The 19,756-nt window shown below is 22.5% G+C and overlaps 1 protein-coding gene across 3 annotated transcripts; it reads left to right on the top strand.

The window, feature by feature from the left end:
- LOC129614497 (synaptic vesicle glycoprotein 2B-like) lies at positions 1-18,697 on the top strand. Of its 3 annotated transcripts, none has more exons than XM_055529128.1 (12): positions 1-19; positions 11,454-11,704; positions 11,772-12,153; positions 13,554-13,675; positions 15,724-15,823; positions 15,943-16,081; positions 16,154-16,356; positions 16,438-16,557; positions 16,755-16,891; positions 16,982-17,141; positions 18,063-18,190; positions 18,254-18,697. In XM_055529128.1, exons 2-12 carry the CDS (start codon positions 11,701-11,703, stop codon positions 18,307-18,309), a joined length of 1,551 nt encoding a protein of 516 aa, XP_055385103.1. In that variant the 5' UTR covers positions 1-19; positions 11,454-11,700; the 3' UTR covers positions 18,310-18,697. The 3 variants fall into 3 exon arrangements, with proteins under 3 accessions (XP_055385103.1, XP_055385101.1, XP_055385102.1); XM_055529126.1 differs by lacking the exon at positions 1-19 and adding an exon at positions 560-815; XM_055529127.1 differs by lacking the exon at positions 1-19 and adding an exon at positions 9,308-9,326.
- The last annotated feature ends 1,059 nt before the right edge of the window (positions 18,698-19,756 follow it).

Below are 19,756 nucleotides of genomic sequence, written 5' to 3'. Positions count from 1 at the left end.
ATTACAAATTTTATGTTAAGTGAGTATACTTAGTAGATCAAAAATTTAGCAATATTAATGAATTTTTAAATAAATTTTTAAAAATTTGCATTTCAACTTTAGCAAAATTTCAGTGAGATTACTGAAATTACTCATTAAACGTTTTGTTTATGACACCTTTTATATTTGTATATTCATTATTCAATTATTGTAAAATCCCGCCAGTTATGGTGGGTATATATAAATACTGTTTTAATTCAAAATCTTAAGTAATTAACATGTTTCATTTAAAACAAAACCTTTACGTCATAAATTAAAAACTATATATATATATATATATATATATATATACTCGTATATATATATAATATAAATTATATATGCATATAGTTATTTTAAATTTAAAATTAAATTTAGAAAGTCTACAAATAATAAATTTTATTTAAAATTTTAATTTTCTCTCATTTATACAAAACAATAATATAAACATACATACATACATATATAAAAAATTAATTTTCGAAATTGAATTGTGCATTTCCTTGCAATTAACCATACAGTTTTAGTTGATCCTTTACGGTGTCCACACGGTTATTTATTTGAAAGCTTTACGAAAAAATTAACTAAAAATAAATTTGTTAAAAAGAAAGAAACGTAACGGGGGAAAAAAAGAAAAAAAAAACTAATAAAAGAAAAAACACCTGAATTTTTTCTAAATTTATTACAATTTTAATTTAATTTATTATTTTTTCTTTATTGACATTCTATTATTAAAATTGGTTTTTTGAAAGAAATATAACAGTATTTAATCAGTGATTTTAATACGCAATAAAACGGTAATAATAACATTTTTTTTTTTGTAAGAAATAATTGTACGTTTTATATATATATATGAATTTAACCCGTTAACTACTTACCCATTATTGCATTTATTTTGGAATACATACTCATAATTTCAAAATTAATTTATTTTTATTTTTGTTATACATGGAAACCAAAAAAAAAAATCTTTAGTTTTGCTTCATTAGAAATTTATTATTTTTTGAAAAACTATAATATTGCGCAATACTTTTCTAATTTTTAAAGGGTTAATATATTGAAATCTAAATATATTTTTATAGCAACCCCTAAATACTTACATACATTCAGTTCATTTTTACATCATATAAAATATATATGTACATAATTATGTATATACAAATTATAAATATAATTTTGTCACCACTTTTGATGAATTAATGAAAAATTTGAAACTTAAATAAAAAATTTCATTTTTATTTCAAAATAGTTTTCATGCTTACATACACATATGTATATAAAAAATTAAAAAAATAAATAAATAAAAATCCAAATTAAGAAGGAGGAAATGTTAAATTATGTTGAATGTAAAAAGGTTTTCAATATGCCAAAGCTTATATAATAAATTAAAAGTTTTATAAAAGGAAAAAATTTCTATTTGATTTTGATCTATTTCAGAACACAACAAAATAGAAAAAAATTAATTTAATTAAAATAGAAAAAAATTAAAAAAATTTCATTCAATTTTATATATATACGTATATGTATATATGTACATAAGTTTATAAATATGTAAGTTTCAATGAATAAATAACAAAAATAATAAAGAACCTATAAATTGTCAATGAATTTCAATTTAAATTAAATTTTTATATGGGTAAAATCCCAAAATATAATTAAATTGTTTTGATATTTTATTATTATAAATGTAAAAAAAAATAATTTTAACAATTGCTTTTCAAAATTATATAACAAATCAATAATAAATAAGATTAAAATTTTTTTCTAATACAAGAGCTATTTCATATAGAAATAAATTATTTTAAGGCAGCACTATTTATGCATGTATGAAAATACTCGTAATAATGAAAATAATGTAAAAGAAATAATTGTTATACGATGTCAATTAACATGGGTGACAGACAGATGGCGGAAAATTAGCAAAAAATAAATGAATTTAAATTAGGAAAAATTATTTTCATTTTGTTTATTACTTTTAAAAAAAATATGAAAAATTAATTTATTTTTAATATACTAATCGGACCAATTGAACATTTTAAACTTTTCTGCACAATATTAAAAATTTCTTAGTTTCCTTGTAATTTAAAGTGAAGTAGAAAGACATTTTTTGGATTTTTTAATTCGAATAAGAACTAAAGTATTTCTGTTTGATTATTTTTTATAGTTCTCTGATAATTGTAAGGGCGTACCCACCTTTAAATTAAATGAAAAAAATATAATAAAGAAAGTAATTGCAATGGTTTTAAATCAAATTACTTAAGCGATATAGACCTAAAATATTAAATTAGTAGTAAACAAAACTTCAGTGTCGATTAGTGACAAATCACGTGTGATGAGTAAAAATTAAGAACATGTAAATCCCCCTTAAGAAAAAACAATATTGTGAGCATTTTGGTTTATTGAATTTATAACATTTTGTTTTTACATTTTTTTATTCGAAAAAGTAAAGTGCAAACCTATATTGGTTTATATATACGGAACAACATCTTGTAATGCCAATTTTATTCCCTGTGTTTTGTTTATATGTTGGTTTATTGTACTCATTCGTAATTTTTCATCAAGCATTCATTTAGTATTCTATACTCTCTATTTCTTGTTTGAAATAAATAAACGAAAACCAACCTATTTCGATAACAAGCCCTTATAAGTTTATGTTTAACTGAGACTGTTTAACTGAGTCTTTAAATTCTTTTTTTTGCTTCAAAAGTGTTTGATTATACGAGTATGTATATACGACCTTTTATTTAGAAATGTTTTAAAACTTAAGAGAATTAAAGTATACATATTTTTTTTTTATTTTTTCTATGCTTAAGATTCTTTTTAACAAAATATAATTCAAATAAGATTTCTGAATTTTGTACATTTTATTATAAAAGAACTCTTTAATTAATCGCATATTTTACAAAAGAACATGATGACATAATATGTCATCGCACCAAAACTTCTTTACCGCGTCATCATGTAACTGGAATTGCGAGATTAATTGCATGTTTAAGATGATGTTTTTTTTGGCAAAGACAAAAACAAACAAACAAAAAAAATATACAAATAAAAATTATAATAAAGTGGAAGTAGATATTTCTAGGTAAATGTACCGTAAATAGTTTAGATAACGGAAATTAAATTGTCGCAAATTCCCAAAATAATATGTACAAGGGCGAAAAACAAATATTTTCGAATTAAGAGAAAAACTTTCGAAAAGCTTTTTTAGTATAAAAATTCATCGTTCAACCTAAACTGTAATTTGTTGCATTCAAAAGAAAATTAAGCATAAGTCAGGAGTATGAAACATTTTTTAGAAATGCACTACGAGTATTGTATTTTTTTTTTTGAATAAGTTTCACTCAAAAAAAATAAAAATACAAAACCTTTATCAAATTTTTGTTGCTTAAATAAAATATTACTTTTAACATAAAAATAAATAAACGATTATTGCAAGTTAATTGAACGTACATTATGACTGTACATCCGAATTGAAAAAAGTGCATTGGCCGTTTGAAACTTTAAAAATAAACAGACACGTCATGAGTACAATGATATTGCAAAATAAAAAAAAAAATGTTAATTCACATCATTTTCATTATTTTTAAAATAAAAAGTGTCGTCACCATACATATAGGTTAAAAAACACTGCCAATGAGAACAAACAAAAATAGCACATATGCATTAGCGCATGGTAAACATTAACCATATATAAATATATGTATATGTAAATTTTGTACAGAAGATTATTTCTATATAAATATATGCATGTAAAATTTGTAAAAGTGGTCATGTGTATTGAAATTGTGTTGATTCTTGCCAAAATTTCTGCTATTAACAAAAAAAAATATTACATTTTTATGAAGGTAAAATGTTAATGACAATCAAACACTGCACATACATTAGAAATAAAAAATAAAATAAAATAAAAATTTGCAAAAACCTATAATATTTTCTTTCAAGTTCAAGAATTTACATATATCTTCGGAAATAGCAATGTGATTCAGACAAAATTGTATTTTTGTGTATTAATTGTTTTGTCTTAAAACAAGTTGCATGTTGTAATAAATTTTGTTTTGATATACAATTATGTAGAACCAAATGCATGTATGATTACATGTTTGTACATATTATTTTGTATATACAATATTTTACATTTTATATTTATGTTTTAAAGTGAATTGAACTCAGAATATCTAACTAATGGCTTGATAATTATGCAACATTAAAAAATTAAAATATATTTTATAACAATAACTTTGTTAGACGAAATTTTTGAAAAATTTTTTGTGGAATCCCAAAAGAAAAATTCCGATTCCGAAATGAATGTAGGCGTACAATTTTAGAGTAAATCTAAAAATTAATAAAACTTTAAAAATTTATATTCTTTTAATATTTTAACATTTTTTTTTATATTTAAACGTGTTAAACTTAATTTTGAAATTAAACTATCATTACCATTTTGCTATTTTCAATTTTCATTATTTTATTCCGTTAATTTTCTTTTAATTTATAATTCCAAAAAAAAACATATTCTGTATTTTAGCAACTTAAATTTAAATATTGAATTGGTACAGGCTGATCAATTCTCTTGCATACGGGTAAAAATTTAAATTTGACCCATAGTAAAAGTACAATTGCTGACAGCTTTTCCATCAGAAGTTAGGTGGGTTTGCGTACTCCCAGACGAACTTTAAATATATAAAATTCAAATAAACCTGTTGAACACTTTCCTAAAAATTATCGAAAATGTAAAATCAGCCCGTTGTAAAGGTTAAGTTCCTGAGAACATATCCCAAAAGTTGATCAAATCTTCACGTCCTCAAAGTAAACTCACACATATAAAATTTAGTGAAATTCGGCTTAGAACTGACAGATCGTCAGACAGACAAACACATCTCAAAAAGTAGTTTATTTACGCTTTCTTTTTGTGTCTTTCTACAGAAAATTCGAGTTGTGAAATTTGATTGCATCACATTACTCCTTTATTGTATGCAATGCGTTCAGTTAAAATATACGAAGGCGATAAAAAAATTAAGGCAAATATTACAATAATAAGAAGACGAAATATTACTTATAACAAAAAGTAACAATAACAATTAGTTGTAATTTAAAATTTCCTAATATTATAACTTATTTCTATAATCATGTTTTTTTACCTGTAGCCTCCGTTTGCTTCAAATGGCAGCCCTTCAATGGCAAAATTATACTTTTTCACAATTTGATTTGATAAAAAAAAAAATAAATGCTCTAAGTCAACCATTGTAATGCACCAAATTTTTCAAAATTTTTTGAAATAATTTTTCCCTGACACTATACGAAAATAACCGTAGAAATCTAATATTTAACCAAATTTTAGACATTATAGGACGACATTTCTTTCTGCTTATTATTCAAATTGTTTTCATTTTAAACCAACAAAATTTCACTTTTGATCAGTTGTTTCTTCAAAACAGTAAGAGACAACAACAATTGTATACATGCTCTCACTGAAAAATATGAAGATATTTTTAATTAACCTATTATCACACATCAAATTTTATCATTATGTTACTACATACCTATCATCATTTTTGAATTTGTTCATCCTATAAATAGGCAACTGGAAAGTAAAATTATTACAATGATAAGAGAAATATCAGTTGTTGAAAAGAAAATCCCGAAGTGTTATAAAGGCCATTTTTTTATTTTTTTAGACACTTAATTGGCAAATATTTTATATGAAGTTATTATGTTATAATAATATAATAGTTTATTAAGTATATTAATGCTTAAAATATATTCATAAAATTATTTATCTCCGACACATGTACATTTATGTACATAATTTTATAAAAATAAGTTTTATACACTTTTTTTTTTATTCTTAAAAATATTTCTATAACAATTTAGAATACCCTTGATTTTCACTCCATAAACCAACACAAGATACAAACATAATATGCCACTTAAAGGATATTATTTTGTTTTTAGATTTTCATTAATGTAAACGTACTATCAACAGTATACTAACTATAATAAGTCAATTTATGTGGGAGTTTTCTTGAAAGTCAATTTGAGTTATTATTGTTACATATAAATGTACATATGTATATATATATTTTTGATAATTATCATTTTATTTTTATATACTTTAAAAAAAATATCTTGTAAATCGTATTATGATGTATTGTAATTGTTCGATTTGTTCATAATTCGTTCTAACACATTTTTGAAACTCATAAACAAATACATACACCAACACAAGCTAAAAATTATTTACTCCCATAATCCTTACGACAAATTTGTACATATAATAGTACGCATTTATGTATGTTCGATTTCTAAAAATATTATTTATAAATAACAAATAAAAATACAAATATACATATATATATACTCATCGCAGTATAAGTTAGCCCAGTATTTATTAAATAATTAAAATATATAGTAAATTTTTTTTTATTATTATTTTAGTTGATCCCATGTAAAAATTTTTAAATTATTTATAAAATACTTTAATTTAATTCGTATGTCTATTTGAAGAGCAACATAATAAAAATTTAATGTTATGATTGACATTTTAAAAACATTTAAATTTATTAATTTTTTAATTGTTAAAAAAATATTTAGCAAATTTTCTTTATTTCTGCTAATTGGGGCTATGACTAATGTTTTATTTTATTATATTATTAAAATCACAAATTAATAATATTTTAGAAAATCAACTATTACTTGTGTAACAATTAATGCTGACAATCTTACATAATATCATTTCCTCAACTCTATATTTCTTAAATTCATAATTTGGAAGTCAAATTTTTAATAATACGAGTATAAAACTTTAAAAAAAAAGCCTTTTCTCTTTTGCATTTTTTCAAGCAAAAAAAATGGATGAATTTAATTTTTTGCAATGGATGGTTTTCATTCGCCGCCTCATGTTATTAATTATTAATTGATTAAATTTATAATAATGTTTTGTAATAACAATTAAATTTGCTTTTTGGTTCCAATTTATTAAATTATATTATATTGTATAAATAAATTTAAAATCCAAAATATTTTACCAAATAAATTGTTTTCATGACAAACAAAAATATTTAAAAATAAATTAAACTCAATAATTATGAACTACTTTTCCTATTATTATGTATACTAACATTTTAATAATTATTATTAATTATTAACAAGAGCAGAAAGTAAAACATTAATTAAAGCGAGCATGTTTTGATCAAATAAATTTCGATCCAACGAATGGTTCGCAAACTACCGCTTTTCCTACATATATATGAAAAAGCGAACATACTTTTTTTAGAAACAATCTTTTGTCCAAAACTAATATTATACAAAGTATATTATATGAATATTGCATATCTTTAGATTCTTTCTAATAAGATTAGAACGAAAATCAAAAAAGCGTAATTTGACCATTTGAAAAAAACTTAGAATTCTTAAAATCGAAAATTAAAGTTTTTTGTTCTTATTTCACAAATTCATTTATTATTTTTTTGGAAACAGTTAAAATCTTAACATTTACAATTCAACATCCATAAGAAAAATGTTGTCAAAAATTGGAAATTAAGATAACGATTAAGGGGGAAACGTGGATATAATAGTATGAAAATTTTAGTTTTCTATCTTAAAGAATAGAAGTTTTGTAAACAGGAACGTGTTCAGACGGATGGACAACATTTTTTTTTTAACTTTAAGCTACTATGAATAAATAAAATAATCTTAAAAAAGTGTGATATATTTTAAAAAGCAAAGAATATTCATCGTAAAGTCAATGTAAAAACTAACATACAAAATTTTACATACATACGTTAGCTATATGATACAAAAAAATCATTTTATTAAAAATCCTAATATTATTTATTTTTATATAAAAAATTACAAATTCTTTATTTCTTCAAGAAATACCATAAAATTGTTAAATGGGAAAACTTATAATTATATGAAGGTTTTAGTAATGAACTTGATTCATTCTTAATAATTAATTATTAAAAGTCCTTCATAAAAAAAAAAGAAAATAATCAGAAAAAAAAAATCTACTAGAAATTTAGTACAATTTTAATAAATTTTATTAAAGTATTCCTCTAGTTAAAATCAATACATGATAATACAAGCAATCATTCTTAAAAAATGCTTTAGCCGTGTAGATAGTTAGTATTCTCGAGTAGTTATTAAAACATTAAAATTTATCGAAAATTAAATTACATACTTTTGGGAGGCACAAAGAAATATACAAAACTAATAATTAAATAAAAATAAAAAATATTATGTTGATTTTATAATAATGTATAATAAAAAAGCATTCATTTTGTAAAATGAAAGATTAAAATTTCAACAAAATTATTGGAATTTTTGTAGGTTCCGTTTCATATCAATTTAAAAATCATATATTAAAATAATAATATCCTTAAATTTAAAGCATATATACTTATGTACATATATGCATAATGTCAATTAGCAAATAACAAATGTATTGACAGAATATATGATAAAGTACAATTATATTTTAACCTGTTGTTATCATATATAAGTTCAATGACCAATATGATTCGATTAATATATTAAAATAATTATTATAATAGAGGTAGGCCATATAAAAATAATTTATTTTTCTTATTTATAATAGAACCATCATAAACTTTTATAAAGGTATATTTATATAAAATATTGATTTTAATATTGAATTACATCTATGTGTGTAGTAATGTTACAATGTTAAAAAGTTACAATACTTATAATATAGAAAAAAAAAGTGAAATGCATAAAAATTCGGTAGCGCTTTTAAAGAAAATTTGTGATATTTTGTTGAAATAAAAAAGGACATAAGTAATTATTAAAAAAAAAATTAATCTATATGGAATCTCATTATTGGAAAGTGTATTTAAAAAACAGTTCAAAGGAATGAATTTGTTAAAACTTATTGTATTTTATAATATTGTCAATCAAAGAATGGAATTAAAATTCAATATTAATTGAAATTTCAATTCATGTATAATGTAATTAATTATTACACATAAACAAGTAATAGTCAATTTAATTTACAACAGCTGTAATTATAAAATGTATGTATTTGAAATCTTAAATAAATTTTTATAATAATTAAAATTAATAAAAATTATAATATACATTAAATAATATAATAGTTTTAATAATTAAAACTTAAATTAATGTTTTCTATGTTTCTATACGCAAGTGTTTATTACCATTGTGTATGTAGTGATATACAGAAGACAATTATTGTAATTACACAATAAACTACTTTATTTGAGTGGCGCTAGTGATTTAAAATAGCGGTGTACAATGGTACGAGTATTACCAAAAGTTTATTCGTTTCGGTAATTAAACGGTTAAAATAAATATTAATTTTATTAATAATTATTTGTAATATTCCAATAATTAATAATATAAAAATTTATGTTTTAATCATACCACGAACATTTCTATATTACATATTAATATGTTACATTTAGATTATTTATAATATAGTTACATAGAAATCTTAAGGTTTTTGCATACTTAATTCATTCCCTATAATAATAATTTTAAATTGATTAAGATAAAAATATTTTTTAATCGAATTTCCTTTTAAACCAATCAATTTAATTTATTATAATTTTGATAATTACGTTGTCAATACATTAAAAGGTATGCAATATACATACATACATATACAGTATTTATTAAAGAATGTGTTATTTTTTTTTATTGTACACAGAGAAAAATATGTAATATTTTCAAAGTTTAAAATTAAAATTAAAATTTCTGAGTTAAAGCTGTTTTATTCATTGCAGTGACTCAGAGAAGAAATATAATGCGATGCGTAACTGTAAATTAAAGTCAAACTATTCCACATTGAAAAATTTTGCTTTATTTTTTTCCAGGCAATATTAAATAAACAACATGTTATACTTAAAATAAAATAAAAAACAGTTTTAGCTTCTAAAACTCACATTTTTAATAACATATTTTGTTTAATAAATTATATTTATTTTTCAAATTTTCCTTAAGCCAATTTTTATTAATTAACTGCAAATAGAGACAAAACCGAAAAAATTGTACTAATTTAAACAAAAATTTAAGTCATTTGTATGATCTATAAAATTCGCCTGATCCGTCAAGGTTTCTTTTTAGTTTCTATACTTGAAATCTGTATTTTTTTTGAAAATACATAAATGTATAGTTTTATTTTTAAAGTAAATTGAATAGACAACAAAGTTGCCTTATTTTGACTTGCTTTTGAATTTGAGCAGTCTCTTCATATTTTCAAACAATTAGTTTTAAAGACAAGTTTAATATGCAATTTCATATTGAAAATAACAAGAAGAGCTCCAGAACGACATTTTCTCTGTATAATTCTCTGTAAAACATTTTTTTTGTAAAAAAATTGGAATTATTTGGTTTCGATGGCCAACTACATACATCACTTCTTATATATTATACAATAAATAATGCCAACGTACATACATAGATACGTAATATTAAAAGTTATTTTGACATAATGTGATAAATATATAAATAATACTTACTAATAAATAATTACCACCAATTTCTATTTATAAAAATCAAAATTGAATTAAATTTATTATTTAGTGTGCTAGAGAACCAATGATTATTTTTGTATATACATACGTTATAGTAAGTTATATAAGTTTATTTCAAAAATGTTTTTTTTTTAAGTGAAGTGAAAAATTTTATATTCCAGTAAATTTATTTGTTTATTATTTTATTTAATAAAATAATTTGCACTTCTGTATGTATATGTACCTAAATGGTAAATCATCCGATTATAAAAAAAATAACCATTTGTATTCTAAATTGTCTAAATAACCAAATTAAAAATATAACCACGTAAATATTATGTAATAATATTTTTATTTGACTAATTAAAAATATTTATTAATTATTGTAATTTTATTGTATTGATTGTAATAAACTCCGAAGGATTCCATGTACTATAGTATATATTAACTGTATACTAACGCGTATCACATTTTTATATTTATAGGGATTTTTAGTTTGTTAATTTAAATGCATGTTAATTTTTAAATAAAAGTTCGAAAATTTTTATATAAATAATAATAATAATATAATATTATTTAATATTATTTTGCATAGATGTTCATTTCAATAATTATTTTCTGAAAATTAATTTTAAATTGATTAAATTCTATGTATGTATGAGTATAGAATAAAAAATAATTCCAAAACAATTTGTTAAGGAAAATTTTTAATTTTTTAACATGAATAAATTATTAAATAGTATAACAAAAATATATTTTCTTAATAAACTTTAATATATCCGATTTTATTTTTTTATATATTTCATTACATACCTACACATTTTAAAATATTTTACACGAATTTTTTTTTATTAAATCTATATTTGCATATGCGTTCGTATTTTTATTATAACACTGTTATATAATTTCAAATTTTTTAACATAATCTTCTTTTTTTTTTAGAAAGAAACAAAAAGAAGGAAAATTTATAATAAATTTGTAAAGGAGAACATAATGATTTGAATAGTTTGCGGATTCTAGTCCGCTTTATAAATTATATTTAGAAAAAATAATTTAAAAGTTGTGAATTATAAAAAAACAAAAAAATTTTATCCATTCGGAAATTAAATTGTATGTATAGCAGCCACGGGCAAAAAAAAACGGAAATATTATATAATAAATTCCAAAAAGTCAAACTCACCGATACAGGATGGGTAAAAAAAATAAAATCTTATTCAAATACAAAAAAAAAACCAAAAACAAAATTTAATATGGTTTTAGGTCTCGATTTTATGGACGATACTGCTGTTGATTATGAGAATGCCTTGGTACAAGCCGGTTTTGGAAAATTCCATTATTTACTTCTTACAATCAGTGGGATGATTTATTTAAATACAGCTATTGGTGTTACCATTTTATCATTTGTATTACCATCGGCAACATGTGATTTTCATATGTCATCAGTTGATAAAGGTTGGCTAAGTGCTTCACCAATGTTAGGAATGTTAATTGGCTCATATTTTTGGGGTTGTTTAGCTGATACAAAAGGAAGAAAAATTGTTTTAATTGCAACATTAATATTAGATGGTATTTGTGGTTTAATATCATCTATAGCTCCAGTTTATATAGTATTTTTAATATTAAGATTTTTTAATGGATTTGGGTAAGAAATATTTTATGTTTATACTTATGTTATTTTAAAATTAATCAAACATTTACAAATCGAATTTTTAGTGATCATAGTACTCGTATATAAAAAAATTTCGATATTTCTGAGATGTAAGGCAACAACGCTTGTAACTTATATATGAACTACCTATACTTATGTTAGGTTTAGTGCACATATACGCACTTTAAAAAATTATATAATTCGTTTGTTTACATGTTGTTATGAACTATAGATTTTGACACGTTTCACTCAAAGTTTTTTAATAATCTCAAATTTCTTCAATTAAAAAATTTGCAGCTTACACATATGTAGTTTACATCAAATTTTTTTCAAATGTTAACTTAATTTTATTTATATACATATATATATGTGTATATATAAAATTTTTATTGAAATAACATTTACTTAATAAATTCTAAATACGCATATTGATTCTTTCAATATTTTTTTTGATAATAAAAATTCAATTTGTTCCCGATAATTATAATAAATGTCTGGTAAATTAAACAAATTGATTTACTTACGTAGTAAATAAATTTTATACAAGTGTCAATATGAAAATTAATAATATGAAGTGCAAATAATTTGAAGAAATTTTAAATTTGCAGATTACCTAAAAATCAATTATATTACCTAATATCGTAAATTTGAAAATTATAGGCCAATTTCCAAAAAAAGTTACTTTGTTTGGCTCTATATTATTTCCAAATTTTTTTCACATTGGTTTTGAATGTGGAATTACATGGGCTATAAAATTTCAACCATCACTTTCCCTTAAATACAAATTTATTTGGGCCTTAATTTTAATAAAACATTAAATGTAGGTCTTTCCTTATTTACACCTTTCTACGAAATGACTTTAATCTATTTTATTAGCACTAGTTATAATTCATTTTACAATATTTTATGCTTATCTGAGTAACGTTCAATCAAGTAAATTTGATATGAGTAAATAATTCCTTGAAATTATTGCATTAAATTTCTGGTGGTAATACGTTCAAAATCAGCAGGAACAGGCACTGCAAATCAATGCTATACTTTGAACATTTTAGCGCCCAAAAGAATACCATTTCCTTTAACGTTCAAGTACGAATTTGTGCTATCAATTTCCTAAAAAACTATACACATTATGTCGTCACTTGCCTATAGACAGAAACCATTACTATTACTTCATTATATTTTGGTTCAAATGTTTGGTAAAGTTTTTCTAAATTGCACAAAACTCTTATGACGTTAAAAGGCTTAAGAAAGACCCGCAAAAAAATTATGAGTTTGTAAAACTCTTAACAAAATAGCTTTCAAATCAAATTTCCGAATTCTAAAATTATGTTTCACTTTATTATTAATTTCATGCATAAAAAACTAGCTGTTAATTTTTTTTCTTTTAATTTTAGGGTGGCTGGTGCTATGGGAATTGTTTTTCCATATTTAGGTGAATTTCAACCAACAAAATATCGAGAAAAAATTTTGTGTTGGATGGAATTGTTTTGGGTTGTGGGTATAATTGCTTTACCAGGTAATTTAATTTTAAATTTATTACATAAATAGATTAAAAAAATTTAGAATTTAAAATTTATACTTTGTATAAATTATGTAAACATCTTATGATCATATAATTAGTTTAAAATATATTTACAAAATTAATTAGAATTTGAAAGTAAAAATAAATAAAAATAAAATATACAATGTCATGTCCAAAACATATATATACAAGATTATATACACACTTAAAAAACGTACTCCTTCGTGATATCTTAATCTAAACGATAATTTTTTTTAATATTATTAAACTATTATGGAGCCATTAGTGACAATTGGACCAAGAATGAAGTCTTCATTTATACACAAATACAGAATTTGTTAATATTTGTTACCTATATCATATACATCCGAACAAATACGCATGTTGAACGCAAATACGTTATATGTTATTATTGCTCTTAAATTAGAAGAAGCCGGTCTTTTGAGCTCAAAAAATTTTTATGCAATATATTGTCAATATAGATACATGATTTTAGATTATATACCTAAGGTGTTAATTGATTTTTTGAATTATATGCATATACGTATATAAGTTTTGAAAAAATATTGATTCTTTCAATTAGAATAAATGTCAAAATATTTTCAAAATATCTTAATTTTCATCAAAAATTTTAAAATGTGATCTTTATGTATTTAATTTACATTGTAGAATACAAGAAGGGCGGTATTGATTTTTTTCCTAATTTTCACATATTTCAAGATTTTTCAAAAATGCCAAATTTCTATATTTAAGCGAAATAAAAATTTTGTGATGAAGTATGAATATGATGAATTTAAAAAAAATTGGAAATAAAACGAGAAACAGCAATTGAATACGCACTACAGCGGAACTTTGCATATTTACAGGGGTAAAATGATAAAGTTTTATTGAAATTTAAAATTTGGTCTCAAAATGGAATCCATTGAAAAATTCTTAGATAAAAGCGAGCTGGAGTTTATATAAATCACATTTTTTTTTGAAATTTTATATTTCAAAGTCTTTATTATTAAATTTTTTGAAAAAACCAGATCTACTGTGTTTAATTTCTAATTCAATAAAGATTTAGTACATTGTTCCCCAGACTCGAATATTAAATTGATTTAGTCATCTTCATTAATCTATTTATTTATCTATCTATTTGTTTGTAAGAACAAAAAACTAAGATCTATAGAAGTACCTTATTTGACAAGTTTTCCAAAACTCCAAATAATAGAAAATTAATTTTTTCGAAGTAGTGGATTCCCACAAATTATTCTACAAAGTGTTACAGACGGGTTTGAGAAATTTTTGATTTATTTCAAATTAGAAAAAAAAAACTATACCACATTATTCGTTCACTGAATTCTCAAAATGGTCAACAACCGAAATTCATTTTGGTAGCAGAAAATTATTTTTCAGAAAATTAACGACAAATCCAATCGATCATGTTCTGTTTCTCATCCAATTTTATTTTTATATTTATTTTTTTTGCTCGTTTAAATTCACTCTTGTGATTTTAATATTTAAAAGCATGTGATTAATAGTTAGAAATAACCTTTAAAATTGTAATAAACATGTTATTGAATTTGTATACAAATCTTCCTATAGAAAATACAAATTTCTTTTAAAGTTAATAAACAAAATTTAATGAGATGCTTAAAACATGCGTTATGTTATTTGATCAAAGTAATTTATCATTATGTTTGTAAGTGTTTGTACATAAAATTCAATAGAAAATAGAATAATGCGTCCAATTGAAGATAAATGCCTTTAAAATTATTTATTTTACAATATGGTATGATTTAGATATTATTAAATTATGAATTGGACTAAATTATTTCGATATTTTACACAATTTCAATTGCAATCGAATATGATAGAATTTATTTATGATAAATATTAATTTAAAAGGTTCGATAATAATACATGTATAGTAAAATAAGACTTTATATATATGTATAGTAAAATGAACTTCTTTTATGTATAAAACAAATAAGAACCAAGCTATTGTTCTGTTATACACAATTAATAATTTAATATCGAACACTTTCTTTTCGTTTTAGCGATTGCATGGTTAATTATTCCAGCTAATATAAATTTAGAATCAGGAAATTTTTTTTTCCACAGTTGGAACCTGTTCGTAGCTATTTGTGCAGTTCCAAGGTACATTTTTATGCTTTATATATTCATCTACATTTACACATTTCTTTATTAGTTTCAAACAAAAATTGTAATTAGCTAACATAAAATGATTTTTTTTTTATGATTTTATTTTATAATAGTCTTATACTCGGCATATGGTTATTAGCTTTTCCGGAAAGTCCAAAATTTCTTTTGGAACAAGGGGAACCAGATGAAGCACTTGAAGTTCTAATAAAAATATTTCAACAGAATACAGGAAGAAGCCGTGACGAATATCCAGTAAAAAATCATTTTCTTTTATAAATTATTTTCAAAATTAAAATTTTTTCATTTTTATTCATATTGTTTTAGATAAAAAGCTTAAAAGAACCAAATAAATTACAAGTAGAATTAATAACAAAATTTAAACCAATTAGACAATTAAAACTTAGAAGACCAAAAGAATTAAAAATTCTTTTAGGAGAAGTTTGGCAACAAACAAAAATGTTATGTAAACCGCCACATTTAAAAAATACGGCTGTTACATGTGCTATTCAATTTTGTTTAACTTCGAGGTGAAATTTTATTTTCCTCCTTTTAATTAAAATACAATTTGTTATAGGGTGAATTAATTTTTCTTTTTGCATTTTGTACAGTTACTATACTTTAATGGTTTGGTTTCCAGAATTATTTTCTCGTTTTGAATATTTTGAAAAAGAATTTCCAGATAGATCTGCATCTGTATGTGAAGTTTCAGCTGCAATGTTTGGAAACGAGTAAGTACATAAGTCAATTTGTAATTAGAAAAGCTATTTTGTAAAAGCAGTCATAATTAAAATTGTTCCAAAAACTAAAAATTGCAGAATTATTTAGTTCATTAATGCTGCAATTCTAATGAAGCTACTTTTTCGTTTATGAAATAAGATTTGTTCATTTTTTAATTATTATTTAAATTTATTTATTATTTACGTAGGACTTCAACAATGGATTGCAATTCTCAGGTGGATAATGAAGTATTTTTTCATACATTAATTATTGGTTTAGCTTGCATACCCACAAGTTTCTGGTTACCACTTTGTGTTCACCGGTTGGGAATTAAATTTTTTTTAGGTAAAATATATAAAAATTCTTCAAATAAATACAATAATTTTATGAAAGAATTTTAACTGAAATATAAAAATTATACTTTAATATTCACAGTGTTTAGTTTACTTGCTGCTGGTACAGTTACTGGAGGACTTTACTATGTTAATAATTCTTTACAAAATCTTATATTATCATGTATATTTGAAGCTTTAACATCTTTAAGTATCAGTACTGTTTATTGTGTAATGGTGGATTTGTTTCCAACTAATTTAAGGTACAAAACTAAATATTTTAATATTACAAAATTAAATATAAATTTGGTACAAAAGTAATGTACGTACGGTTTCCCTCCGAAACTAACAATCAAACTAAGTGAAAACTATTTTATTATTGTTTTGTTGAAACAAGATTTTGAAATGAAGGAAAAATCATAAAGAAACAACTCGTATAAACTTAATCAAATTAAACTGAAAAAAAAAAACTGTATGTATTAATGTAGCTTATTAATTGTTGTATAATTCTAAAATTTTTCCACAATTCAGGAAGAATATAATTACACATGCGAAAACAATTGTGTATTAAAAACTTAAATTCCTTAATTTTTGCTGCTTTTGGCAAAATGTAGTCGTCCCGACACGAACAAATTGCAACCCCGTGAATAACGCTTTAACAGCAAAGAATGAGTTTTATTTGTTAAAAACTTAAAGGTAGTTTTCAAGAGCTACCAAATACCAATATTTTTTAAAATTTTTTTTTCATAAGCAAATGTTTCAATTATTTCCAATATAAAATCAAAAATCAATTTTGGAAAAATTTTACAGGAATGCAAGAATGCAAATAATTTTCAAAGTATGCCAATATTCAGTAGTGCAATTTTATTGAAAATTGTATTATTTGCTCCTACACACGGGTCAATATAAAATAAAAACCTATAAAACTTAAAATTGTTCATATATCATGCTTTCTCACAAACATCTAGTTTAGTTTAAATTGTCCCGAGTTAATAACAAGAACCAAGATATAAAAGATTTTCTATTCTCTCTTACTAAAGAAGTTGTATTTGACATTGGATTTGTAAAATATCTAAGTTAGCAAAATGATGCCTATGTTTCCGTATTCTTTAAAAAGAACCATTTTAATAACAAACATACTTTCGATAAAGAAATTTGTTTTATATTGTTCTCTTTTATAACAGAGTAATGGCAGCAGCATTATCAATGACATTTGGCCGCGGAGGAGCGTTAGTCGGGAATCTTTTGTTTGGCTTTTTAATTGATTTGAATTGTGTGGTGCCAATAGTACTATTCGCTGCAATGCTTTTCAGTAAGTTTAATTTTCTTTTTGAATCTACTAAATTCACTATCCAAATTCAATATATTTTTCCAGTAAGCGGATTTTGCTGTTTATTGTTACCAAGTACTGGTGGTCAAGCATTAGATTAAAAAAGAAATGTAGCTGTACCTTTATTAATATTATATAATAATTAAGTGAATAGTATCATAAAGAAATAAAATATATCCTACCTACCTAACATAAACATATACATATTTATAATTAGACTATAAATTATTGTTGTAGTAATATTCAATTTCCAAAATTCAATTAAAATTATATACGTAAAATTGATTTTGATTAGAAATTTAAAATATTACAATTAAATTAATTTTATTTTTAATAGAGTGGAGTATAATTTTTATTTTATATAAATTTTATGTAATTAGCGAATGAAATTTGTAAATAAAATTATGTAGAAAAAATTAGAATAAGGAATGTGATATTTAACATATCATTCAAATTGTGTATAAAATAAAACAAGTAAAAAGACAGTAACGCAAAATATAAAAAAAAACGTGAAAAAAAATGTTAAAATAAAATGAAATAAAAAAAAATTAAATAAAAATTTTTGAATTTTTTTATTCATTTAAATTATTTATATTTATTTAGACTACATAACATATATACATTTATATAAAGGTTCACTTAAAGTGTTCCTGGCATCCTTAAATGTTTTAATTAACTTCGTAAACTAAGTACTCTTGGATTTTTTCAAAAACTAACAACCAAAATTTTGTGAATTAGCTTGACTTATGACAAGTGACAATTATTATAAACAAGAATAGGTAAAGTTTGCTGTGATGTTTCTGTGATAACCGTGCCAATGAAAGATTTTGAAAGAGTGGATAATTACAAAGATTTTTCACACGACCTCTTGTTTTTACCATATTAACTCATACCATATCAAAGATTTTCACTGAGAATAATTACCACATTACTATATTCGTTAGTGCAAAATTTCAAGATAAAAGTGTCAGCAGTATTCATAAAATATAACAAATAATTTGTCAAGTTAAATGACAAGAAGCCGAGAAATTTCAACTAGTTTTGTAAAATACAACAGTGCTAATTAAATTTTTGCTTGTGTGAAATTGCTGTAGCTTCCAAAATTTATGAATTATAACCTATAGTAACATTTAAGGTTTAATGGCAGCTATTCGAAAAATTGCCCGATAGTATACAATTTAAATAGAGTTCTGACACTTAGAGTCCTAGATAATAAATTAATTGCCGAAATTTGGTAAACTTAACCAAATTACTCCATGAGGTATCGATGGAACAGACGGGTATGTCTAAATCGACTCAGAATTTTGATCAAAAACATAAAATTGCGTCTATATCTCAGACCGTTATTTTAAAGTTTTACAAACGAAGAGACAAATTTATAATACCTTCGAACATATGCTCGTACGGATATAGTTATATTGAAATCTCACACTATAAATAATTTTCTTACAGGTTTTGAGTTATCTTCAAGAAATAATATACATTGGACATATCGAAGATATTATTACGAGTATTGTATTTCTTTATCGTTTTACTCGTATTTCAAAA

The sequence above is a fragment of the Condylostylus longicornis genome, unplaced genomic scaffold (genome assembly GCF_029603195.1).
Source record: "Condylostylus longicornis isolate FDR11 unplaced genomic scaffold, ASM2960319v2 ptg000110l, whole genome shotgun sequence".
Classification (NCBI taxonomy): domain Eukaryota; kingdom Metazoa; phylum Arthropoda; class Insecta; order Diptera; family Dolichopodidae; genus Condylostylus; species Condylostylus longicornis.
This window is presented reverse-complemented; position numbering and strand designations above follow the sequence as displayed.